The sequence below is a fragment of the Convolutriloba macropyga genome, chromosome 6 (genome assembly GCF_964194025.1).
Source record: "Convolutriloba macropyga chromosome 6, txConMacr16.3, whole genome shotgun sequence".
NCBI lineage: Eukaryota > Metazoa > Xenacoelomorpha > Acoela > Convolutidae > Convolutriloba > Convolutriloba macropyga.
Genome location: NC_134473.1, coordinates 5544721 through 5572106, shown reverse-complemented (window position 1 = coordinate 5572106; position 27386 = coordinate 5544721). Strand labels below are relative to the sequence as shown.

General features: G+C 35.5%; 1 protein-coding gene and 2 non-coding genes across 5 annotated transcripts in view; 1 reads left to right on the top strand and 2 right to left on the bottom strand.

The window, feature by feature from the left end:
* The first annotated feature begins 2952 nt into the window (after positions 1-2952).
* Positions 2953-27386, top strand: part of LOC142341449 (uncharacterized) — a 39562-nt gene continuing 15128 nt past the window's right edge. The window contains exons 1-4 of one of the 3 annotated variants that reach the window (XM_075392399.1): positions 2953-3707; positions 12766-13305; positions 20672-21119; positions 24984-25282. In XM_075392399.1, coding sequence (XP_075248514.1) covers positions 12892-13305; positions 20672-21119; positions 24984-25282 — 1161 coding nt within the window. In that variant the 5' untranslated portion in view covers positions 2953-3707; positions 12766-12891. Of the gene's footprint in view, positions 3708-12070; positions 13306-16523; positions 16838-20671; positions 21120-24983; positions 25283-27386 lie in introns of those variants that run through there. The other 2 variants (XM_075392401.1, XM_075392402.1) reach the window with 2 other exon arrangements.
* On the bottom strand, positions 13670-13752 carry Trnal-uaa (transfer RNA leucine (anticodon UAA)). The gene has a single exon. It is a non-coding gene; the product is annotated as a tRNA-Leu (tRNA).
* Positions 17198-17286, bottom strand: Trnal-uaa (transfer RNA leucine (anticodon UAA)). Its single transcript has one exon. It is a non-coding gene; the product is annotated as a tRNA-Leu (tRNA).

Sequence of the window (27386 nt, the reverse complement as noted above, 5' to 3'; positions counted from 1 at the left end):
GCAAACAGAGTAGCTGAGATTTTGGATACAACTAATGTTTCACAGTGGAATCATGTGAGTGGTATTAACAATCCAGCTGACATCGGGACACGAGCGATCAATGTTGACGAACTTAAGAGAAGCGAATGGCTCACTGGGCCGGCCTGGTTGAAGCAACGAGAGAACGAATGGCCTGAACAGTTGAATTTAACATTTGCTTCAGACGAACAAAACGACGAAATGGTTTTCTCAGCAAAGGTTGAAGAGAAGAAGCTGATTGTTCAGTGGAAACGATTCAGCAATTTCAATCGACTTGTAAATACAATGGCATACGTACAGCGCGTATTTAGAAAACACAAACCGGCAACAAAAACACTAAGTGTTGAAGAAAGAGAGGATGCACAAGCAAGCATCTTCAGACTACTGCAGCAAGAACAGTTTACTGAAGAGATGAAATCTCTCAAGGCTGAAAGGGAAATTCCAAAAAACAGCAAAATCCTCCAGTTTTCACCATTCATAGACCAGCAAGGACTTATTCGTGCTCAAGGCAGAATAGGTAAAAGTCAATTGAGCTTCGAAACGAAGCATCCAATACTGTCACATTGGAAGCACCATGTAGTTGAATTATTTTTGCGAAATGAACATAGGAATAGTCATCACGAAGGTACTGAACATGTCAGAAACATAGTTCAGCAGAAATTCTGGATCCTAGGCATACGAAGTGCTTTGAGATCGATCAAAAACAAATGCATTAGATGTCGAAAGGGAAGAGCCCAAACAAAGGCACCAGTAATGGCAGAACTACCTGAAGAACGATTAGTCGCATCAACAGTGTTCTCGAATGTGGGCGTAGACTATTTCGGACCATTCACAGTAAAGATTGGTAAAGAAACGAAAAGCGCTGGTGCTGTCTATTCACATGCCTTACTGTACGAGCGGTACACATAGAGATTGCACCAAAACTAGACACTGATTGTTGTCTGAACGCAATTATGCGATTCATTGCACGAAGAGGCAAACCGGTCAAAATGATTAGCGATAACGGGACAAACTTCGTTGGAGCTGAAAAAGAACTGGCAGAGTGTATAGCAGCATGGAACAAGGTGCGAATTGAAGAACATCTGATTCAACAAGGTATCAGATGGAGGTTCAACCCACCTGCATCACCACACTTTGGAGGAGTGTGGGAAAGACTGGTTAGGAGTTGCAAGAAGGCAATGTACGCAGTGCTGGGCAATCGATCAGTCACGGAGGATGTTCTGTCAACCACGATGTGTCTTGTTGAACAGACGCTGAATGCTAGACCGCTGACACAAGTCAGTTCTGATGCTACCGATTTAGAAGCTATTACTCCAAACCACTTCCTACTTGGCAACAAGAACCTTTGTTTACCGTATCTATCAGGTGCAGAGCAATTTGTTGATCATAGAAAGCTCTTCCGACAAACACAAGCTTACGCAGACCTCATCTGGGACAGATTCCGTAAAGAATACTTGCCAACGTTGAATAGTCGAAAAAAGTGGCAGACCACAACGGACAGAAGTCTTCAGCAGGGTGATCTTGTGTGGTTAGTGGAAGACAGTGACAAACGTGGATATTACAATCTGGGTCGAATAACCGAAACATTTGAAGGTTCCGACGGAGTGATTCGATCAGCGAAAATCCGAACGAAAGATGGATACTACAAGAGGCCAGTAGTGAAGCTCGCTCCAGTACTACCAACTGAAGCTGATGTTTTCATGAAGGAAAACAGGGCCGGCGATGTTGGAGCTGAGCTTAAGGAATAACAAGCTTGCATAGGCGGGGAAAATAGAAACACAACACTTTCTGATGTCTTAGTCATTTAATAGTTATAATTCTAGTTCTAGTTACAGTTTGTCACGTGAGAAAAAAGAGAAAAAGGGGAAATAACAAAAAGCAACACACAGAACTCAACGTAGTAGCCGCAGAAAACGACTGAAAGTATAACTCAGCAAAATATTGCAAAACAAATTGTCTTGAGCGGTAAATAACGTGTTACTGTGTCTTGAACTAGAAATATTCCTGAGCAGTAAATTGTTACTGTGTCTTGTATTCAAAATACTATTCTTGAGCAGTAAATTCTGTTACTGTGTCTTGCATCAACGAATTATTGGAGCTGAAATTCAACTGTTACAACCCCAACTTCTGGTATTCTCAACTTGTGAGTACAAACAGCAAAAGCCAACCTAGGTTTAAAATTAAATATTTTTGCACAAACAGGTCTTAGACATATATCTTTGTCTTCGATTTGTTTTTTCTATCGGATTGAACTGGTATACATAAAGAGATCCCGTATTGTGTGATCTGTAGCAATCCAGTTCAAATTGATAGTTGAAAAAACTAAGATCAGCGAATAGTTACGAACTAAAATAGTTAATGCAACGGTAAGTACAGCAGAGCGGATATACAGTTACAAAAGCGAACTGCATAAACGAAGTATCCGGACAGATTTTGTAACCACTCAGAACGAACTGGGTGGTGTAAAACTTTCTTTGTGAAACACAAGGAGAGCAGCCGTTACACTTCCATAAGTCTGTTTTTCAATTTTGATTAATATTTTCGGGCTTTCTTTTTCATATCATATTAGTTTTTGTTTTAGAACGACTAGCTTTATTGACGTCCTTGTTCACCTCGTGAATGAAAATGAAAAGCAATTTTATTTGAACTTTGGAAGAAATTCGGTTTCTTATTTAGATTTGATTTGGTTTGTTCTCTTTAGTCTTGTGGGCTATAATAATAATACAATAATGCATGCTGTAAGAATACTGCAATGGGCTATATTTAATTTAATACCTAACACGAGATTTAGTCAACTATAAATATTTGATATAATGTTACTTTAAGTCACAGTAAATGACAAAGTTTTAACCAATTCAATTTCGTTAAATATTAGCTTTTATTAATAATGGCGATTTTATTACGAATTCAAAATTCGATTTTGGTTTCATTTATTTGTTTAAACACAAAATAAAACGCATACTTTTATATAAATACTAAATTAAAATATATAAAGGCCGAATATTATTTTGTGCTCTTTTATTTTCAGCTCTATACTTGTTGTTTATTTATTGTATTATCGCATATTGAATGAGAAAAGACAACTAATGCTATTTTGAATATTATTATTTATGGAATCTGAAAACAGAATTTAAAGCATTTATTATTTTTTTCTACCGCAAATTTAATACACGAGCGGCGCATAAAAAACACGCAGCGCAATTTTGTGCAAAATTATTTCCTTTTACTTCTCAAAATTTAAAACATTTCACATTTATTTTATTTTATTTCCCCCTTTCGTTCGCGTGGTCCGTATTTTACGCTCTGTCTATATATTAATACACACGAAATAACATAAAACATACATAAGCAGCAAGTTATTCGACATTTTATTTTTTATTTTATTTTATACCATTTATAGGTTATTCTTTCTTTATATTGGTACATATATAATATATATGTGTGTGTTAATTCGGCAGCTTCAAACACCGCACATTTTAAGTCCAAGAATAAATATTACATACGTGTGTATAGTTAGTTAGTTAGTGTTCGGCCGTGTTGTTGGTCGTGTAAAAGGCGCCGTCCGGTTATTTCTTCAGAATTTATTCAGGCTTTCCCTACTGAATTAAATTTAAATTGTTATATTTAGACTTCATTCTCAATTGCATTATTTTCGCTTTCGTTCCTCATTTTAATTTGTTCAGCCAGCTGTAAGTTTTCAGCACAATCAAAGCATTAAATACAACAAATAAATCATATTTCTTCAATATTTCTCAATATTTTTCCCTTTTTCATTTAACGGCAAAATTTCAGTCTGAGTCAAGTAGTTTCAAAGCTTATTTTGTTTCAAAAATGAGTACATATAGTGTTAAAACATACAATTATTCCAAAAAAGTGTTAAAAAAGTGTAAAATTAAATTATTCCAATAAAGTGAAAGTAAATAAACAGCAAAAGAGTTTCACCGCCAGCAAATTTTTTGCAAAAAATGGTTATCTTTGGCCGCAAAATCTGATTCAATTTTACCATTGATTTTTTTCCATAAATCTAATTGAAAATAAACTACGAAAGTTGGTAGATAGTTGATAAATATGCTATTGCAATTAGTCAATTTCACCGAAAACTAACAATATTTTAAACGAGCGTTCCTTTGGGTAAGCGAGTTCAAGTAGAAAGACATACTTTTTCATAAATGTTCTTGTATGTTCCCATGGCCCTTTAATTCGTAAGTCTAATGGGCATATTTTCAATTCTGGTGGGCTGTACTGTCACCAATCTGATGGCTTGAAATTAGGACCCGACAGTCTACGCTCGTCTGACTTCCAGTCTGTGCTATTTAAGGCAAACTAATAGGCTATTATGGAATAGGACAGTAAATTATTACCATACTGAAGGCATTTTGCAAACGTTGTTAGATTTTTTAGTCAATTTTGAAAAAATTTTAACTTTGAGGCAACAATTAATGAGTTTTCAAGCAAATCGTTTATTCAAAATAAGCGACATACATTCTAGTTTTTCGCAGATCTAAAAGAAAGAATTAGCACACTTGAGAATAACTGTCCTCCAGAATCAGTTTAAAATCAAGCAATCGCAGTATCTATTTGTCTTTGTAAAAAGTTGCAACGCTGCTTCTGTTACGGTTTACTAAAAACAACTCTTGGTTTTTTAAGAAAGCGTTTGTAGATGAGTTGAAGCAATTTTTGATCATTTTTATTGTCGTTAGCTGTTCCATTGGATATGACAACTTCCTTTTTAGTCACTCTGTTGCAAATTTTGTTCAGCTATAAAAATTGCAGAATTTATTGTTCAGCTATTAAAACCCAATTTGAAGCTATCTGCATGAAACACAGATGTATTCCAGGGAACTTTTCCGTCCTCTTATCTGTGGCAGTGTAGCTGATATATAAGGCAAAATAGTTTTGTTTCATTCAAAAACTTTTTCAAATGTTTTCTAACTTTTTTGCATTTATTAAATTGAGACTTATTGGTTTAAGTTTGTCAAGTGCAATAAAATAGTAGCTGTCAAATTGCAGTTCTAGCTGATAATCTGCAGAATTGTTTTCAGCTTGATCAATTCTTTTTATCATTGCTTCATGTCAATCACCATAAAAATTGATAAGACGTTATCAAACATTTCTTTTTGTTGTTAAAAGTAGCATAGTTTTTGAGTATTGAAATAGGATTAAAGTCATTGAGAAGTTGCTCAGCATTTTAACTCGTTTTTGAAAAACTTAGGACTTTTTATTTTCTTTAAAACAACATAGAAATGCAATGGAGAAAAAAAATTTGAGTGTATAGCTAATTTGTCATGAATCATTTTGAAAGGCCAATTATGAGTGGTTGGCAATCTTTGTTCCTCCACTTGAAATATTGCAACAATTTATTTGAAAAGATTCCAAAATTATAATGTTGTAACCACCCATGTTCGTTTTTCAAAAGAAAGCAAAAAATAACTGAGGCAGGCAGATATTAGTTGCAATAATAATCTGAAATAACCAATTCTTACTTTTATTATTACAGTTTAAACAAACCAAACCAGTTTTTAGCAAATTTCAGCTTATACACTTTAATTCGGCCTGTCCTGGTTTATAGTTAAACGTTTGTCGAGATTTAGCGATTGATTGTTTTTCTTTGACGCTACAAATAATTTAAGATGTAAAACCTTTCAGCAACTAAATAGGTTTTTTGCAGGAAGTTCTCGATGATGGGATTGTTAATCTTATGCTTTCGACACAATGTTGAAAAGTTATCCTGAGCGTTTGAAAAACTAACAAATGCCCTGATAGAATTTAGGATTCCAGCTAAATTTCCTGTTGATGACTGAACAAAATTCAATCTCAAATTGTATTCAAGTTTTTAAGGAAGCGTCAATTTCTGGTCAATATAAACAAAGAAAGTTAAATTTGATATAGCAAAAAAAACGGATGAAGTTTAAACTAAAGTTTAGATTAGTCATTTAGAATAAATTTATGCATTTTCACAATGCAACCAATTGTTTCTTGTGTTTCCTTTTTTTGTTTGCAAAAATTTTAGCTTTGACGCATGCTTTTTTCATTGTTAGTTTTTTCTTCAATTTTTTCAGGTATATTTTTGCCACTTTCTGGTCCAAAAATTTGAGTAAAATTCTCTCGAGAAATTCGAGACCCTATGTTCAAGTACATTTGTATCTATTAAACTGAAATCGATAAGGTAAACTCGAGTGGAAACCTTGTAACAAAAACACGTGACATAATTAAATTTTCAAGAGGTACTGTTTTTAAATTTAAAAATTAATTTCAGGAAACTTTTCTAGTCAAGTATTTTAATTGCTCTGGACAACAACAAAAGTTTTTTTTTAATTTTTAGTTTGTCATCAGTTTTTTCTTCGATCTTAAACCCATTCAACCATTTGCGAAATAGTGTGGACTGAATTGTAATCTTAGTCTGATAGAATCTTGCTTGATATTACGAATTTTTTCGCTATTTCCTACTTTAATTCTAATTTTTCTAAACTTTTAGATTGTAGTTGATTTTTTTGTTCTTAGACTAAGAGCTTCATAATTGGTTAGACCAATTGAATTGATTATTATAGGTGTTTTAGTCATACCAGTTTCCGCAAGAACCCATTAGGTTTTCGATGTCAAGTTTTATTGCTGAGATGACATTGTTTTTAGGGTAAGAGTATCAAACTGTTATGCTCCGGGGGAAAAAAGCAGCAATTTGTTGATCTGTTTCCAGATCACGTGCCACCATCAAGTATTTCTATTATATAAAAAATAACACTTGCTATTGGGCGTTGCAAATAACAAGCGCCCACTAAGATGGGTCCTCAAATGGAAAAGATGCTAATTTACTTTTTTTCCAGAATTATATTGGCGTACATTTCTTTTGTAGCCGTCCAGGTTCTTAAGGCACTTTGATGTTTGATTTCTGTGTTGTCTGACTGGCTAACTTCTCAGCAGTTTGATCTCTCTTTTCGAATTTTTAGTGCCTCCAGTTTGTTATGTTTTCCTGTTAATAAGTTTTTAGTCTTGTTTCTGTCGAGCAACCAACTAATAAGACTTTGCTTCCAAAGTTTTTTATGAATAAAGTTTCGAGAAAATTGAAAGTTTTTTTTACCGCTCAGCAGGGAGAAGTCTCTGGTCAATTTTTTTATTGATGTTCGTGCGCAAAATATGGAAACTTTTTCTTAGGCAAATTGTGAGCCAATAGGTCTCTTGGCTTCTATGTGAAAGTTAATTGTTGCTGAACAATTTTAAAGCTATTTTTGAAAGCTACACCCATTTTTCATAGATTTTAACAATTTTTTGAAGTCATTGTGGACTAATTTTTCTGCTTTCTATAAAGTCTCTAAGAGTCGATGAATTTTTAAAAAAGGACTTTCAAGTAATCATAATCGAGAATAATAACATTTTTTGTAACCATTCTATCAAATTAGTGCTTTCAGTTCTACAATATTTTACATATTATTAGGATTCTTTTAAAAAAACATTATTTATAAATTTTAGTTTATTCAGAAATAATTTCTGCTTATCACTTAGGAAGTTTTATTAAAAATTGACCAACATAAGCTCTCTGTTGATATTTCTAACTCTCTGAATTTTGATTCGACATCTGTGACAGCTTGCGAACGATAAGTTTTTCTCCAAAAATTGTTTTTCAAAAGCTTTTTCTATTGTTTGTCAGTCCAGCAAAATCAACTCAATTTAACTAAATAATTTTTCGCTTTTTTGATAATTTGATCTGTTATTTCGTTTCAGTTATTTTTTTGTTGAACTGGATCATGTCTATTCTTACCTTTTGGCTCAATTTAAGCGAATTTCATATGAGACATTATTCGTATTGTTGTTTCTAGATTTCAACGTACACTTGAACTCAATTCTATGATTCAATTGACATGCTTATCTAAATGTCCTGAAAATTAATTTGAGACACAAAAACTGAATGCTGTTCCTCTATTTACAAAAAGGAGACAATTACGATTCTTAAAATGATTGAATTAGTATGAACTTTCTCCATGCTCTGTTTTTGCATCCCTGCTCCTTTGTAGAGAAACTTAAAACATTGTCCATATAATTTGCTTTGTTATTTTTTAGTCCTCGTATGAATTACTTCACTTTGTGCACTATGCTTTTTCATAATTTTTAATAATTTTAAGGCGGTAACAAACTATTAATTTTTTATACTGTTTTTGTTATATTTTTAAACAGCTGTGTTTTTTACTGGACCACGCTCTTGTACTTTTTCATCCAGCCATAGCTTTTCAGATGAAAGATAAACTTTTTTTTCATTATGTCTTGCAATTTTCGCATATTTTTGAACAATATAACATTGCATTTGAAAAAATGTTTTTTTTTCTGTTTTCAACGGTTTTGCTTTTCGAACGTTTTTATTCCGTGTGTTTGAATGATTCTGGTTTGAATTTGTCAGAGTTGTATGAACTGTTTTTATATAAAGTTGATTTAAATAAAACAAAAATTTGATTACAATGGAAACCAGATTTGGTTCTTAAGTCAGCTTCAATATTTGTAATTTATTGTTGTATGTTTATACTTGAAGTGGCGGACAAATTTTCAATTCTACACTGGCGGGGTAACATTATAAGTTTTGTTCAAGAACAACAACAGCCCTTAATTTCAATATTAAATGGCCAACATCAGCTGGCACAATCTATTTGGTAACATTTTTTTTATTAACCGTTGTAAGCTTTTACGGGCGTTGAATAAATAATATAAGAAGTTTTTCAGTTTTTTGTGTTAAACATTGGTTGTGAGTTTCAGAATTTCAACGTTGCTTCATTGCTTCTCTTTAATTTTTTTTCCTATTTATCGGGCTACAATACATGAAGTGTCATAGCCTGCTTGACTTTCTGTATTCGTCAAACATTTTTATCCTTTAACAAAATTTGTTTGCTTTCACAACTAATTGAGATACAAATTTTTGTAAGGTTTAAGAAGATTTGTAGAGCTTTTCAAGGTTGGTTATTAATAAGAGAGCAATCCGTTTTGCGCACAAATGAATGTAAGCCCCTGGTGTAGATTGCTACAATTGCTTATTTAATTATCTACGATTTGTCTTTACATTTAGTTGTCTGTCTGTGATAAATGTCTAGTTATTTAAAAGTGCTATTTGTAAAAAAAACCATAAAACATATGTTACGTCTTTGAAATTTCGACCAATTTTGGTAATCTTTGAGTTTAGGAAACTATTTATAAACATTAGTAAGTAAGATCACACAGATTGAAATGCGCCGGGGGGGGGGGGGGGGGGGGGTAAAACGTTACCCAGCGACAGGGAGACATGAAAGAACATTGCTGAGGCGAAAAGCTTCAAAGGATGGTTAGTAACCCAGGTTGTAGACGTGATCCGCAACGTCCACGTGCTGCCCCTCAGTAACTGCTACCAGCTGAGTTGGCGGTAGTTAGCTGAGCGGATAGTCTGAAGAGTGTGCCTTGAGAAAGCCACATCGGAATCAAGACAGATTCTACTCTGAATTCCTGTCAGTCCGATACTCATCAGCGCACGGAAGAGCCTGAGATGGAGGAGTTGAGACAGAGCTTGGAATAGCGCCCTTGAAAGAAGGGAACAAAAGTGGTCGTTGGCGGTGCCCTGTATATAGAAGTGGCTCTTGTAGTCATGTCTCGCCAACTTCTACTTGTTGAAAATGTCTCTAATGATCGAAAGATGGTCTTACTGATTCAGAAGTCAACAAAGTAACGAAAGTGAAATCGAGACTAGAAGATGAAGTTTAGATTATTTGTTAGTGATTTCGCTATACCAATTAAAGTCTCTTGCGAACTCTAACCAACCTGAAACCCTTGTTCGTAGACAACGAACGCACGGGAGATTGTGATTGAGATGTGAGGGAGATTTTAACGACGGCTACACTGTGCTCACTGAAAGTTGATGTAGTGGAAGAGAAAACTGTGTACTATTCCCGCGCACAATTAGTATCTGAAAAGAAAGTTGTCTAGTAGGAAATACTGTGTAAAATGCAGACAAGACAGATATAGTGATACTCACAGAAATAACATCACAGAGTAGTGTTGCATCTGTGATCGCAGAGCCAAAATGATAAAGAGTGACTACACTACATGTGTGGTGCAGACAACACATGCTCTTCTATGTACCAAAAGATTGTTTGAGGGATACTTGATGCTCATGGGATTCTACTCCTCAAAGAGCTAGGCCCCAGATGATCTTGGTACCGATGCTTTAGTTTTCGTGGCTTGGAATTCATTCCTCTAAAGGTCTGATGACTAAATATCGAAGGCTCGGGCCAAAGGGGAGGTGCATCCAGCGACAGAGTTTGGTGGCAAGCCTTTTAGTCTTGGTTTTTTGATTCAGGTTACATCCAGAGACTGATAAGTGCACAGTTTAAAGTCTGGAGAGTCTGAACGTATGGCGTAGATAATCAGAAGAGATTTTTTCTGGAGCATGTGATTGATCAGAACTCTATCCAGATTCTAGATAGTCTGATTGAAAACAAGACGTCCAGTCGCAGATAACAAGCCGTTGTCTAAAAAAAAAGAAGTATTAGCCCCTGAATATACTGGCTTCTGAAAAACGTTGCCCATTTTTAGTTGATGAGAACGAAGAACTACGCGCTAACTTTTTTTGTGTTTTTTGGGTTGAACCTCTTTGTTTGTAGGAAAGTTTTCTCTTTTGAAGAGGAGCTCAAAAAAGCATAATTTCAACAATAGAGTAATTTTATTTTTTCTAGAAAAATACATCATGCCAATTGTCGCTGCTATTTTTATGATTAAATTCTTAGTCTAGGTACATCCAGTAGGACCGCGACCCAAGTAGGTCTGGCACCCCATGCGTAAACCAAATGGTTCTGATCAGAGATTATATCAGTCTAGACGGTGTGATAACTCCCCGTGCGCGACTCAAATTGGTCAAATTAGCCCTGACTTGGGTTGCACATTTCCACCTGGGCATGATGATGCAAAAACCCAACGTGAACAAGGACGCATTGATGCTAATTGGTTTTAATTTAGACTGATATTAGTAGAGCTAGTTCGGAGCGTATATGCGTTTCATTAGAGTTGTATTTTTGTGAATTTTGTAGCTGTCTTACTCCGAATAAGGCAGGCCAGGCCGGCCACAAGCCTGAGTTTGTTTCAGAATATCAATTGTGGATATCGATTCGACTATAAAGAAGTATTTGTCTACATTAATGTTTTGATTTTTGAGCTCCCCTCGATAAGAGGAATGTCTGTGACTCGATCCATAACAAGAGGCGATTCCTCTCGCGCGGGGGGGGGGGGGGGTGTATATTTCTGTCCGTTTAACTGAAACCCTTTCAAATAGATAAAAAAGATAAATTTATTGCAGTGTTTCATTCAGTTTTGTATCTTTTTTGCTCTCGTTTTGGGTCGACGCATTTTAAAGGCTTCGATATTTATTAATTTGTTTCAATTAGTTATGCATTTGGGACAATTTTTCCATGCTAAGCCTGCTGGTTGCGATTTTTCACGATGCGACATTTTAAATTGGTTAGATTTAATTTAGTTCAAATTCATATTACTTCAAAAAAGACATTTCAGAAGTCACCAATTCTAAATTTTTAGAGCATGACTTTTGTCTGTGAAATGTACAACTTTTTAAATCAAAATTTGAAGAAAGTACGTGTGTGACTTCTCATTGTATTGACTTCTGGGCTGATTTGAGCACAAATTAAATTTAAGTTATTTTCCATTTTTCGGAGGTAAAATTTAAAGCATGTATTGGAAAGGAATTAAGGTCAAAAAAGGGCAAATGAAAATTATATATGTGTGTTATGTATATATAATGCATAGTGTGGATATATATTCGGCTGTGTTTGGTTTTTCCTAAAATTTGCATTTTCAATATTTCATAGTTATTAACTTTTTTTTCAGCTGATGGATTTTTGTGGCAATAAATTGAAATTTATGTAGCTTTAGAAACACACTTCTTTTATTCCGCATTTTCCTTTTTCTAAGGCTTTAAAACACCAAGATTTAAATAGAGCAAAATAAGGAAGACGCGAGAGAAAGAGAGAGAAAGAACATATTTATTTTGTACTGCGTGGAACGGTTGCCTTTATTTTAGAAAAATTAAGCAGTCGATTTTGTTTTTAAATTATTTTTGACAAAATGTAGAAGAATACTTAGTATATTTTGTTTCTTTTATTCCATATTATAAAAATGGAGCATATTTTACATATATAGTAATTTTTCAGCCGTAATGCCTCATTTTTATTGCTTTTTGTATTCGTTTCGTTTTTATAACAACTGAAAAAAGAACCACCAAATTTTTCAGCCTAACCTTGTCGACAATATATTTTGCTCAATGTAATATATTATCAATTCAATTCTTTTATTTTTGCTATTTTCTATTTTGGCTCTTTTCCTTACGCTTTTCCGGAGCGCAGTGCTGTCCGCTAAACGCACCCCAATTTCTGATTTTGCTGATCTTTTTACCTTTCGCTCCAATTTTCCCATACCGATTATTATCATATAGCGCAATAAGACAAAATTCCACAAATTTTCAATTCAACTTATATTTTATACTTTTCCGTTCGACCGGCCGGTTTTCTTTGCTCCCAGATTTCCTCGCATTTGGTTTAAAATGTTTCGCTGAAAATTCCCCCCTGTTCAATGTATATTTTAACTCCGTTTATAGATAAAATGAACTATATAGCGCATTTTAAACTGTTTAAAATATATGCAATTACAACTTAAGACTCCTTTTAAAATTTTTCCTTTTTCCATTTTATATTTTGAATAGATTGTGCTGAAAACTTTCATATGCTATTTTTGTAGCGTAATTTGATTTGTAATATTCCTTTCCATTGCACCGCAAAATTACCTGTGCAAATATTTAATAAAGCGCAAATTGTTTGCAACATATTTCACGGCGACACGATAAAAGAGAAAGATATACAAACTATGGGTTTGAAAAGGTGCAAAAATTGCAATCAAATGCACCCGAGCGCCAAACGAACGTGCAGTTGCGGGTATCAGTTTGAAATCAAGTCGAAACGGTGGCCTTTTACGTCACCGCCATCGGGCGGCAATTACAACGAATTAATTATGCAACAGCAGCATGTTTTGAAGCAACTGACGTCACAGCGCCCTCTATCGGCGAGTGCTTGTGCAGCTGTGGCCAATCTGATTCAAGTGACTTCGGCGGCAATTTCAGCCAATGAGAGTCAAGCTGGCTCTAGCATGTTGATGGACGAATCAGAGCAGACGTTGGAAAGTGTCGGGGAATTGGAAAGTGGAACAGATGGTGGCTTTATTAAGGAAGAAAATGGAGTGAGTCATTCTAATGATGGATCTCAATCATCACAATATGGACAGGTGAGTTATGACAAAAGGACCATAACTATATCATAATGGTATGGGGGGGGGGGGGGCTGGGTTAGGCTCAGGTGTAGGCTCTCGATTACGGTGTACGCCCGGGTTTATTATCATGGCAATTATACCATAATGGGGGGGGGCTATAGTGTGAAAGACCAGTTTTCCACTAGGATTTTTCCATGAAACTATGGCCTTCTATGATCATTCCTAATCAACCCCCCCCCCCCCCCCGTTTAATGCGAATGCAATGTATACCCCACCCCATTACCATAAATTTAGCATAATGGCGGCTTATAATTGCTTGGGGTGGGAGCTATGATGGAAGCACAGGTATTTTATTCGGATATTTTTTGAAAAAATTGTCTGCTACCACTGGGGTTCGAACCCAGGAGGACTATCGTCCATTGGAACTTAAGTCCAACGCCTTAACCACTCGGCCATAGTAGCTGATGCTCGTTGCATGTTTGTCCAGTGAACCAAGCCATGGAACGATGATGGTAACCAGATGTAGCAAGAAATGGCGAATTAATTAGCTGTCGTCGCTTGATTATCTATAGTGTGCGGTCGGTTTGTGTTCCACTCGGCCTCTCCGTGGCCGCACCCTTCCCCGACCACGAATAGACCTTCGTTACGATATTTTGGAAGTATTTTTTTCACAAAAAATGATTCCAAAATAACGAATCAGAGCACTGAGAATATTGGGCTTTGAATCTCTTTTTATGGCATTCTGCTCTGCCTCGTTCGGTTTTATTGGCTTCCTCCTAACCAGCGATATGGGGCTCGGATTTTTTCCGTTTGTGCCCCCCCTCAGCTTAGTGGGCGCATATTATTTGCACCCCCCAGACGCACGTGCCATATTTTTATATAATGATTTACTATGTAATGGCACGTGCTCTGTAACTAGGGGGCGCATAACGTACTGGGGGGGGGGGGGGGGAACAAACGGAAAAGATCCTGGGGCTCTAATAAATACAATATTGACAAATGCAGATTGCCTGTACCTGAAATCGAATGTTATTGTTTCGACCTCAAAAAAATTTTTTGGTTCAGACGCTTTTCCAGGTTTTCCCACGCTTTTTCATTTGTCCCAAGCGAAATATGTCTGTGGCTCTTAATATTTTTTGATCTATTCTGTTTTGCCCCATCTCCCCCCCCCCCCACCTCAGTGTCTTTTACGCCCCCCCGTTACAATTTATATGTTGTTATATAGCACGGTACTATGTAAAAAAGAGCAGGTGCGCCTGGGTGCTTGAAAGATATAAGCCCACTGTGGGGGGGGGGGGGGAACAAAATAGATCCAAAACTCATTTCCGTCTAGAATTCAAAAAAAGACCATAAAAATCTATTCTGTTCCCCCCCCCAGCTTAGTGAGCATAAATCTTTTATGACCCCAGGCGCACGTGCTATTTTCTTACATAGTAACGTGCTCTATAACAACATATAATTTGTAACGGGGGGTCATAAAAACACGGGGGGAGGGGGGGGGCGAAACAGAATAGATCCGTTGGTTCAGCGTACTATGGTTATTTTCGGTCATTTTGAACTTTGGCCATTTTTGCGTTTCTCTGAGCAATTATAAATCCTTTGATTAGCGTTGTTTTTTGTTCGATTTATGAGGGAAGCACAAAATATCAATATGAAGCTAACTCAGCTTTTATTTAAAAATTTGGGTCTTTCCCATTTTAGCCCCCCATGAATTTATAGCCCCCATTATGGTAGAGTTACCTTGATTGTGGGGGGGGGGGGTATAGTTTATCTGACCTGACCACTAAGCTGTTTGTTTTTTGAAGTTAATTGTATTGAAAAAAATAAACAATTTTTTCTTTAATTTTCTTTCTTTTAAAAAAAAAAACAGGTTTATGAGGGCCTGGGTGTTTCAGCTGCTGTACATATTTTTTGTTGGAAAATTATATTTCCAAAACTATTCTATGAATAATTTTTATCCAAATATAAACATTGTTTTCTGAATGATGACATTGTCAAATTCAGACCAATACTCTGCCCACTCATGACAACCCTCCAACAAATTCGGTAGAGATCAATGGAAACAAGTTGATGTGATTCGGTAATTTTACAAAGCGAGATTTTTTGTTCCTTTTCGTTTGAATGAGACAAAGTACTGCTTAAACTAATTTTGAAGAATTTTTTTTAGATATGTTGTTGCTTGTTATTTTTTTAAGAGTTTCGAATAAAAGGTTCTTTGGTGTTTAGTTTTTTTAATTGGTAAAAAATGATATCATGTCGGTGTTTTTAAAATTTTGTTCGAACGTGTAGCGTGGAATTTGAGGGCGCTACCTTTGTTGAGTTTTTAGGTGGGACGTGAAACGTGGTTTTCACGAGCAGATGCTTAAAAAAACAGCAGATGCGTAAAAGGTGCCTAAAAAACTAATATAATTAGGCGTCTAAAATTAATAATTTATGTTTCAAATTTAATTTAATTGTTTGCCTTTTTTCAGTAAAGAAAACGAAATAAAAGTGGCAAAATATAAGTGTTTTCAGCATTTGTGAATTTTTCATATGGGACACGAGTCCAAAATTACTCCGGTAAGGCATTCCATTTTCTAGTTACCGGGTAAATAAATGATCTTCTAGCAATCCCATTCTGGCGTTTTGGTAAACGAAGCTCATTTGTGCAGAAGTTAAATTCTCACCTACGTTAAAAGTGGTGAACGCAAAGTAAGCCGAAGTAAAAGTAAGCCGACATAAAATCAGGCCGAAAGTTTTGTAGTAGTTATGTAATCTATCAGAAATAATACATTGTTAGCCGTTACAATCAATACTGTGCGTAGTATTATAGTGCATAATGTATTCCAATGCACCAAAGAAACAAAATGCGTCAATTTTTATACATCTAGTGGGTACGGGCCCCATCGGACCGCTGTCCATTGCCATGCCTCTCATCCGCTGTGGGATTTAATCCGTAAACCGTGGGACGGTGCGCGCGAAGCGCGCCCACCGACCCGCCAGGGGCAACCTAAAATACGGGTATCCCAAAATTATTAGGCTTACGTGACCTCATTTTCAAAATTCGGCTTTACCTGCGCAAATATTTAATAAAGCGCAAATTGTTTGCAACATATTTCACGGCGACACGATAAAAGAGAAAGATATACAAAGTATGGGTTTGAAAAGGTGCAAAAATTGCAATCAAATGCACCCGAGTGCCAAACGAACGTGCAGTTGCGGTTATCAGTTTGAAATCAAGTCAAAACGGTGGCCTTTTACGTCACCGCCATCGGGCGGCAATTACAACGAATTATTTATGCAACAGCAGCATGTTTTGAAGCAACTGACGTCACAGCGCCCTCTATCGGCGAGTGCTTGCGCAGCTGTTGCCAATCTGATTCAAGTGACTTCGGCGGCAATTTCAGCCAATGAGAGTCAAGCTGGCTCTAGCATGTTGATGGACGAATCAGAGCAGACGTTGGAGAATGTCGGGGAATTGGAAAGTGGAACAGATGGCGGCTTTATTAAGGAAGAAAATGGAGTGAGCCATGCCAACGATGGATCTCAATCATCACAATATGGACAGGTGAGTTAATTATGACAAAATGACCATAACTATATCATAATGGTATGGGGGGGGGGGGCTGGGTAAGGCTCAGGTGTAGGCTCTCGATTACGGTGTACGCCCGGGTTTATTATCATGGCAATTATACCATAATGGGGGGGCTATAGTGTAAAAGACCAGTTTTCCACTAGGATTTTTCCATAAAACTATGGCCTTCTATGATCATTCCTAATCAACCCCCCCCCCGTTTAATGCGAATGCAATGTATACCCCACCCCCATTACCATAAATTTAGCATAATGGCGGCTTATAATTGCTTGGGGTGGGAGCTATGATGGAAGCACAGGTATTTTATTCGGATATTTTTTTGAAAAATTTGTCTGCTACCACTGGGGTTTGTCTGCTACCCCAGGAGGTCTATCGTCCATTGGAACTTAAGTCCAACGCCTTAACCACTCGGCCATAGTAGCTGATTTGCGTAGCTTTTTTGTCCAGTGAACCAAGCTATGGAACGATGATGGTAACCAGATGTAGCTAGGAATTAGAGCCGAACGGACGGACGCAGAGCCAAATCAGAAAAATGATTGGTCGAATTATTGGTCAAATAATCTGATGGGTTTAAAATAATGTACAACAGACAAGAAATGGCGAATTAATTAGCTGTCGTCGCTTGATTATCTATGGTGTGCGGTCGGTTTGTGCTCCAGTCGGCTCTCCGTGGCCACCCCCCCCCCCCCCACCCCCTTCCCCGACCACGACTAGACCTTCTTTTCGATATTTTGGAAGTATTTTTTTCACAAAAAATGATTCCAAAATAACGAATCAGAGCACTGAGAATATTGGGCTTTGAATCTCTTTTTATGGCATTCTGCTCTGCCTCGTTCGGTTCTATTGGCTTCCTCCTAACCAGCGATATGGGGCTCGGATCTTTTCCGTTTGTGCTCCTCCCCCCCCCCCCTCCGCTTAGTGAGCGCATATTATTTGCACCCCCAGACGCACGTGCCATATTTTTATAGAATGATTTACTATGTAATGGCACGTGCTCTGTAACTAGGGGGCGCATAACGTACTGGGGGGGGGGAACAAACGGAAAAGATCCTGGGGCTCTAATATATACAATATTGACAAATGCAGATTGCCTGTACCTGAAATCGAATGTTATTGTTTCGACCTCAAAAAAATTTTTTGGTTCAGACGCTTTTCCAGGTTTTCCCACGCTTTTTCAATTGTCCCAAGCGAAATATGTCGGTGGCTCTTAATATTTTTTGATCTATTCTGTTTTGCCCCATCTCCCCCCCCCCCACCTCAGTGTCTTTTACGCCCCCCCCCGTTAATATTTATATGTTGTTATATAGCACGGTACTATGTAAAAAAGAGCAGGTGCGCCTGGGTGCTTGAAAGACATAAGCCCACTGTGGGGGGGGGAAACAAAATAGATCCAAAACTCATTTCCGTCTAGAATTCAAAAAAAGACCATAAAAATCTATTCTGTTCCCCCCCAGCTTAGTGAGCATAAATCTTTTATGACCCCAGGCGCACGTGCTATTTTCTTACATAGTAACGTGCTCTATAACAACATATAATTTGTAACTCGGGGTCATAAAAACACGGGGGGAGGGGGGGGGGGCGAAACAGAATAGATCCGTTGGTTCAGCGTACTATGGTTATTTTCGGTCATTTTGAACTTTGGCCATTTTTGCGTTTCTCTGAGCAATTATAAATCCTTTGATTAGCGTTGTTTTTTGTTCGATTTATGAGGGAAGCACAAAATATCAATATGAAGCTAACTCAGCTCTTATTTAAAAATTTGGGTCTTTCCCATTTTAGCCCCCCATGAATTTATAGCCCCCATTATGGTAGAGTTACCTTGATTGTGGGGGGGGTATAGTTTATCTGACCTGACCACTAAGCTGTTTGTTTTTTGAAGTTAATTGTATTGAAAAAAATAAACAATTTTTTCTTTAATTTTCTTTTTTTTTTAAAAAAAAACAGGTTTATGAGGGCCTGGGTGTTTCAGCTGCTATACATATTTTTTGTTGGAAAATTATATTTCCAAAACTACTCTATGAATAATTTTTATCCAAATATAAACATTGTTTTCTGAATGATGACATTGTCAAATTCAGACCAATACTCTGCCCACTCATGACAACCCTCCAACAAATTCGGTTAAGATCAATGGAAACAAGTTGATGTGATTCGGTAATTTTACAAAGCGAGATTTTTTGTTCCTTTTCGTTTGAATGAGACAAAGTACTGCTTAAACTAATTTTGAAGAATTTTTTTTAGATATGTTGTTGCTTGTTATTTTGTTAAGAGTTTCGAATAAAAGGTTCTTTTGTGTTCAGTTTTTTTAATTGGTAAAAAATGATATCATGTCGGTGTTTTTAAAATTTTGTTCTAACGTGTAGCGTGGAATTTGAGGGCGCTACCTTTGTTGAGTTTTTAGGTGGGACGTGAAACGTGGTTTTCACGAGCAGATGCTTAAAAAAAGAGCAGATGCGTAAAAGGTGCCTATAAAACTAATTTAAGTAGGCGTCTAAAATTAATAATTTATGTTTCAAATTTAATTTAATGGTTTGCCTTTTTTCAGTAAAGAAAACGAAATAAAAGTGGCAAAATATAAGTGTTTTCAGCATTTGTGAATTTTTCATATGGGACACGATTCCAAAATTACTCCGGTAAGGCATTCAATTTTCTAGTTCCCGGGTAAATAAATGATCTTCTAGCAATCCCATTCTGGCGTTTTGGTAAACGAAGCTCATTTGTGCAGAAGTTAAATTCTCACCTGCGTTAAAAGTGGTGAACGCAAAGTAAGCCGAAGTAAAAGTAAGCCGACATAAAAGCAGGCCGCAAAAGTTTTGTAATAGTTATGTAATCTATCAGAAATAATACATTGTTAGCCGTTACAATCAATACTGTGCGTAGTATTATAGTGCATAATGTATTCCAATGCACCAAAGAAACAAAATGCGTCAATTTTTATACATCTAGTGGGTACGGGCCCCATCGGACCGCTGTCCATTGCCATGCCTCTCATCCGCTGTGGGATTTAATCCGTAAACCGTGGGCCGGTGCGCGCGAAGCGCGCCCACCGGCCCGCCAGGGGCAACCTAAAATACGGGTATCCCAAAATTATTAGGCTTACGTGACCTCATTTTCAAAATTCGGCTTGCTTGCCTATCGGCTTGCTTGACCGCCACCAGTAAAAGTACACTTAAAGACGTTTTCAAAAATTGCAATTAGATTAAATTTGTTAGGTGAATTTTATTTAAAGCTATACAGCGGACCAAATTAAAGCTGTTCTCGCCCAAGCTTCGCATGTGATCTGGGTGGGGTACAGAGATTGAAATTGTAGCTTCATTATCGCTGCGAATCACGCCAACTTGATCGTCACTTGTCCGTTTTCCCAACCCATTTTTGGAAAGGGTTATGCAACAGAACTTTTTTCTTAGACATCAGTGGAAGATCGATATTTGCGTAGGAAAACAAAAAATGGTATCAAAAACAGGTCAAGTTCTGTGAAGTTAAATTTAAAAAAATTGTTTACCTTGGAAGAAAACGAGGGTGCTAAATTATTATTTTATTGCAATTCCATTTTTTTCACGCAGAATAAGCGAATTGTTAAAATTGTAAGCTGTAAAATTAGGCCTAATGAATTACAGATTTTTGGATCTTTTCTGTTTGTGCCCCCCCCCCCCCCCGTACGTTTTGCTCCCTCCCCAGTTACAGAGCACGTGTCACTACATGGTAAATCATTATGTTAAAATATGGCACGTGCGTCTGGGGGTTGCAAATAATATGCACCCAACAAGCTGGGGGGCACAAACGGAAAAGATTCGATTTTTTTTTCAGGACGGAACATCATTTGACAATCCTTCTCCTGACACATTTAAAGTGGAACCTCAAATAGATGACGTCAATCTCTCAGACAATATGATCTCAAACGGAACCGACCAATCACAGCAAAGCTCTCTTCCAGTTGACCTTTCGACCTCTGACCAATGTCAAGAAACAGTTGACACATTTATGAAGCTAGTGGGGGGTGGCGATGACAATGTGTTTGACAATAATACAGTTACAGTCATGCAACAGCCTTTAGGACAACAACAAAGCGTCTCCGGAAGTCAAATCGGCTCACCGAACGTCGCGACTTCTGCTGCAGATTTTTTCAACGGGTTCGAGATGATGCAGCCGGCTGAGCATAAGTTGTTTCCTCAGACGTCGTCAGTTATTGGACCCAAAAGGAGAGGTCGCCCGCCGGGATCTGGTTGGAAAATGCAGCAACGGGAGTTAATGGGTGGTATGTCTCTATGCATCGTTTTTTTTGTGAAACTCAAAAGGGTATTTTCCTTAGCAACCAATTTCTTTCTGAAATTTCAATTTGCTTGATATTTTTTGAAACTTGGAAAATGGACATAGTTTCGTTTCCAAACTTGTTGGTCCGATAAGCTATTATTACTTCTAATACCGAAAGAGAATTCTGTTAATATCAGTGGCATAGAGATTCAGGTTGCAATTCGGTAGCGACATCGTATTTGAATTTGTTGTTACTTATGACACAAACACCTAAAATTTTAACTTAATTGCATTTGAAATGTAAGCAAGCACTTTAAAAGGTGTTCAACCGTTTTTTCGAAGACTAGAAGTTCGAAGAAAAGTAAGCAAAACTGGCATGGAAATCAGCAGCTTTTTTCGCTAAAAAAGTTTAAGATACATTCAAGCTAAAAAGAAGTTGAAAGGTTGCGCTGGTTATATTAAAACAGATACGAATTTTTGCTGGTACTTTTGGCAACATTTGTTATACAATTTGTATTATATATATATATATATATATATATATATATATATATATTTATATGTGTGTGTGTGTATAATATATATATATATATATATATATATATATATATATATATACATATATATATATATATATGTATAATATATATATATATATATATATATATATCAATCAAAAACTTTAATATTTGCAGATATAGTCCCCTATTAATTATTTTAACCTAATTTAACTCAATCAGACAATTCTTCAAGAAAAAAAGAGTATGACTGCAGGACTGCAAAAACGTTCATTCCTTTTACTTCTGGAATAATAAAATAATGCAATCAAAGTTTAAACTAAGTTAACAAAATATTTTTTTCTTATAACTAAAAACAGCAAAAACAATTCGAAAGCGACATCGTACTTGAACTTGCTGTTACTTTTGACACAAACACCTAAAAATTTATCTTAATTGCAGTTGAAGTATAAGCAAGCCTTTTAAAAGGTGTTCAACTGTTTTTTCGAAGTCTAGAAAATCGAAGAAAAGTAAGCAAAACCGGCATGGAAATCAGCAGCTTTTTCGCTAAAAAATTTTAAGTTACATTCAAGTTAAGAAGAAGTTGAAAGGTTACGCTGGTTATATTAAAACAGATACGAGTTTTTGCTGGTACTATTGGCAACATTTTTTATACAATTTGTTTTGTATATATATATATATATATATATATGTATAATATATATATATATATATATATATATATATATGTGTGTGTGTATAATATATACATATATATATATATATAAATATATATATATATATATATATATATGTATATATATATATATATATATATATATATATATATCAAAGACTTTAATATTTGCAGATATAGTCCCCCTATAAATTATTTTAACGTAATTTAACTCAATCAGACAATTCTTCAAGAAAAAAAGAGTATGACTGCAGGACTGCAAAAACGTTCATTCCTTTTACTTTTGGAATAATAGAATATTACAATCAAAGTTTAATCTAAGTTAACAAAATATTTTTTTTCTTATAACTAAAAACAGCAAAAACAGCGAAACGCGAGATTATATTTTAAACAAGCATTTTTGCAAAAAGTATAAATTTGAAAAAAGTTAGTATAATGAATTGGGAGACAATTGTTCTCGTAGCGGAAAACTCAGGAAAAAGATTTTCCGCCAATGAATAAATTTTAGTTGAAAAAATACTGAGTTTTAGTTCTGCTCAAGCTATGTTTTTCTTGTTTTTTAAATAAAAAACTGATATTTTCCTACATAATCCCTCCGGAAAACGAATTTTTTTTTCAGGTGAGGTTTGCATATTAAGTGCACAAAAAACTCCGAATTTGCCGTTTATTAGAGAATAACACTTTGAAAGGCAAAAATGGGTCAACTGATCGCTATCTTTTTTTCAAAGTTTTTAACACCATCAACGTTTCAGTAGGTAAAATTATCCAATTCTCCTGAATTTTATATTTTCCATTTTGTTTATTTCCCAACTGATCAAAAACTGTAAGGTTGACAGAAGTTTCAACATTGGTATTGGTTTCAAAATTGAGAGAAACTATTTCTACGATCTTTTAAGCTAATTAACTTGGCATAGTTTTGTTTCCTACTGGATGTTATCGCCTCGCTATATCCACGCAGAGTTTGAAAGATTTTTCATTAGAAGAGGGCATTGGCCAAATAACATTATGATAGCCAATATTACGTAAATTAATAGATGGGTCAAAACTCTACTATTGTTGGTTTTTAGATTTAGCCAAATTTTTTTATAATTAATAGCAGCGAAGCAACAGCCAGACTATAATTGGTCTCATAATTTTTTTAACTTGAAAAATTTGAATTTTATTTGATCGCTATCTGTTTTCTGTTTTTTGAAGATTTGTTCTCAAATTTTGATCTTTTTGAAGTCGAATTGAATTGGTGATTTTAGCCACGTCAAAAGTGGTTGTGCGACCTGTTTTCAGTCTAATTTTTAAGTAGAATGACAAAAGATTGCTTGAACAAAATTTCTCTTATCTCGATAGTGGTTTTTTGATCAGGTCAGACAATTTGACTTTGGTTTAAACCATTTTATTTTTTTAAAATTTTTAATTCTGTATCGTCTCTTTCTAAGTGGTTTCACAAATCCATTCGTTACCATTTTTAAGTCTAATTTTTTGTTAACTGAAACAGGAATTGAAGCCAAGAAGCGAGTGGTTTTGCGAGGTGAATTTTTTCACTCTAGTTTCAAAGTTGAATGAGAAAATGATGTTTGAATAAAAGTTTGCTATCTCGCTATTTGTTTTTTGTTCACATGCAGAAGTTCCATTTTGATGTCTGCTGCTTTTTTTAAATTTTTTGACGGGAATTTTTTTGAAATTGTTTTTGCGAGCCAATTCCTAGTAAATTGTCGGTCAAGTTTTTTGTTTAGTCAATAAAAAATATTTGAATTGTAAATCAGGACTTATCCTGCTACGTTTTTTGTAATTTTTGCCTCTATTTTTTTTGCGACAACTTGATCACAAACCGATCACTTAAAGAATGACTTGACTGATTTCCACCATTTTGCAGGCTAATTTCTCTATGCGAGGTCATCTGTTATTCTCATGGTATGAATGTGCAGATGAATCGTGTGATTAATTTTTTGATCATTCTCACTCATTAAAAAGTGACTTCTCTGCTCACGTAGTAAATATGAAGTAAGATTGTGCGCTCTAAATCCAACTGAATGGAGGTCACTTGCGTTAGATTATCAGAAGGCTCCTTTACTCGAAAGACATTAATGTTTGAAACTTGATTCGGAAATGAAAATAGAATTTGAAATTCTGCTCATTAAAAGAATAGTCTGAAATGTGGGGAATAATAAGAAAAAGGACAGCTGAGAACAGGCCGCTGTGGCCTAATGCTGTTCCGCTGCGATTACGCAGGAACCCCAATTATTATTATTATTATTATTATTATTATTATTATTATTATTATTATTATTATTATTATTATTATTATTATTATTATTATTATTATTATTATTATTATTATTATTATTATTATTATTATTATTATTATTATTATTATTATTATTATTATTATTATTATTATTATTATTATTATTATTATTATTATTATTATTATTATTATTATTAAATCAGAATTGTTTCAGGTAGCACTTTGTCCGAGTTTGTCCGAAGTTTTTGTGTCATCTCACTTAGCTCAATATAATTTATCATAGCGTTGCGCTTTAAATTCTAATTTTTCTTTTTTATCCGTTTTTAGGTTAAGCGTTTAATTTTATTCTACATAATTTTTTTCAACAAATTTAATAGGAACGTATCATTTGTTGATTTTATTTGTCCATCTTTTAAATTCATTTGTATATTTCAGCAACTCTTGCTACTGACACAGATTGCAGCCTACCAACAATGGTTCCCACAACAATGTCTTCCCAGACAGTCAACAATTCCCACATGCGACCCCAGCAAACCCCGACTGGAATACCCGGTCTCCCCTACGGTTCTGGGATTCGAAAGCTCCACTCACAAGGCACGTTTCCCCGACCCAGGGGTCGCCCAAGGGGAAGTGTGAACAGACTATCGACTGCGAGGGAGTACTTGGAGTTCAGCAGAGCTTATTACCAGTTTAAACAGCAGATGAAGTTTGGTCGGTTCAGGGGAGGATATAAGGTTAGTCAGCAACATGAAATACATTACGTCACCAATCCTTCAAGTTCAGCAGAGTCCGCGTTTGCGAGCACGAGTGACGACATATTGTGACTAGGGACAAGAGAGGCGTTTTGATCCGTAGTAGATGCTGACCGTTCCAATATCTCCTACTCTTTTCCTTGGAATTAATTTTCCAACAATCTTCGATTTATGTAAGGGACCATTTTCTCCTTGTAACTTCTCAAAATTTCCAAAAAACCTAAAAAGTTGGCTTAATAAGGCGTTTCACGTGAATTTTTCGTTCAATTTATCATATTGCATCCCAAAATATAATTGACTGCATCTCCGAACTTTTAAAAATCTTTTTAGACCATGTGCTTCATTTCTTGAGAAAAATGCGATTAGTTCCGTGGCTAGTGATATGCACTCTAGCGCGTTCAGTTGAAAAAACGATCTTTGAAAAAAAACTTCTTGAGCAGTGTTACGCTTTTTTGATTGAAAAACTTGCTTATTGTCTTCAAACTAACTTTTGCTGCTTTATGGACAAAATTCCACATACTTTGGGAAATCGTCCGACTGTGATTGTAGGAATTGTATTGTAGCAGAAGAAACAGAATAAAAATAAGGGTCCCTTATAGAGTTCCAAAATAAAAGTTCCAGTCATGTTTGTGAATCTTTTAGATCATCGTTTTACTAGTTATTCAGACTTTTTTGACAATTTGTGTGATCTTTCAATCAGATTATTTTTCAACGAAGCTGTTCTTTTGTGTAACATCAATTAGCATGTTGGGTACTGAACAGCGATATAGTTTAGTTTGTGTGTGTGTGTGTGTTGAGGTGCGTGTGTGTGTGTGTCTGTGTGTGTGTGTGTGTGTGTGTGTTTGTACATGAAAATGCATTATTTCGTAGCGTAGCAACTACAATAAAAGAACAATGCGGCCTAGCTACCTTTTCTGGAAAAAAGAGAATGAAATTTTTGCGAAGATTAGAAAGGTTTATGGATTCATCCTTACAAAATTTATCAAGTAGAGGTGACAGAAAAATTATATGAAACTAGTAGGGTAATGATCATCCGCTTGCGTTTTGTAAGTTTCGTGCTAATACGGCCGTTTTGAGAAAAGTTTGTATGTTTGTGTCTTTGTACATTAAAATGTGATATTTCTTAGCGTAGCAACTACAAACCATAAAAGAACAAGGCAGCCTAGCTACCTTTTATGAGACAACGAGAATGAAATTTCTTTGAGTTTGATGGTTTTTTTTAACTCACAAATTACTCCAACCTGTGCTGCAAAGTATGCAATTCCCTACAATTTATGCTTTTGAATTACACATTATACTTACGGAGCACAAACTGCGTTGTAGGTATTTTTGTTGCCATAGGGTATAAATCCAAAAAGAGTTTTTTGTTCATGCAAGTTTGGCTAATAAATAACACCTAGTGGAGATATTTGACTTTTTTCTAAGCCCCTCAATTTGGGAATGTTCTAATTTAAGAGTTTTGAATTCTGAGTATGTTTAATTTTTTATTTTTTAGTGGTTTTTGTAATATAACATTTTTGGTTATTTGGACTTTTTTTGCCTCTTTGACATAGTTTACCGCATTCCTTAAAACCTCGGCCAAAATGTTGTTGTTGTGTTAAAGTCATATATAGTTCTTCAACTTTAAATTAAACACTTATCAATAAAGGTAACATTGTTTTTGTTTTGGTTTCAAATTTTTGCAAAAGTATAGAAAGGTTTTTGGATTCATCCTGAGAAAATTTAGCAAGTAGATTTGAAAGAAAATTTTTGTGAAACTGTTCGGGTAAACATCATCCCCTTTCAATTATGTTTTTTAAGTTTCGTGCTAACAAGGCCGTTTTGAGAAAAGGTTTATGTGTATGTGTCTTTGTACATAAAAATGTGATATTTCGTAGCGTAGCATCGAAAAATCATAAATGAACAGGGCGGCCTAGCTACCTTTTCTGAGAAAACGAGAATGAAATCTTTTTGAGTTTTATGATTTTTAACTCACAAATTACTCTCATTTCTGCTTCAAAGTATGCATTTCCCCGCAAATTCTGCTTTTGAACACAGTGTACTTACGGAGCACAAACGTAGGTGTTTTTGTTCCCATAGGGTAAAA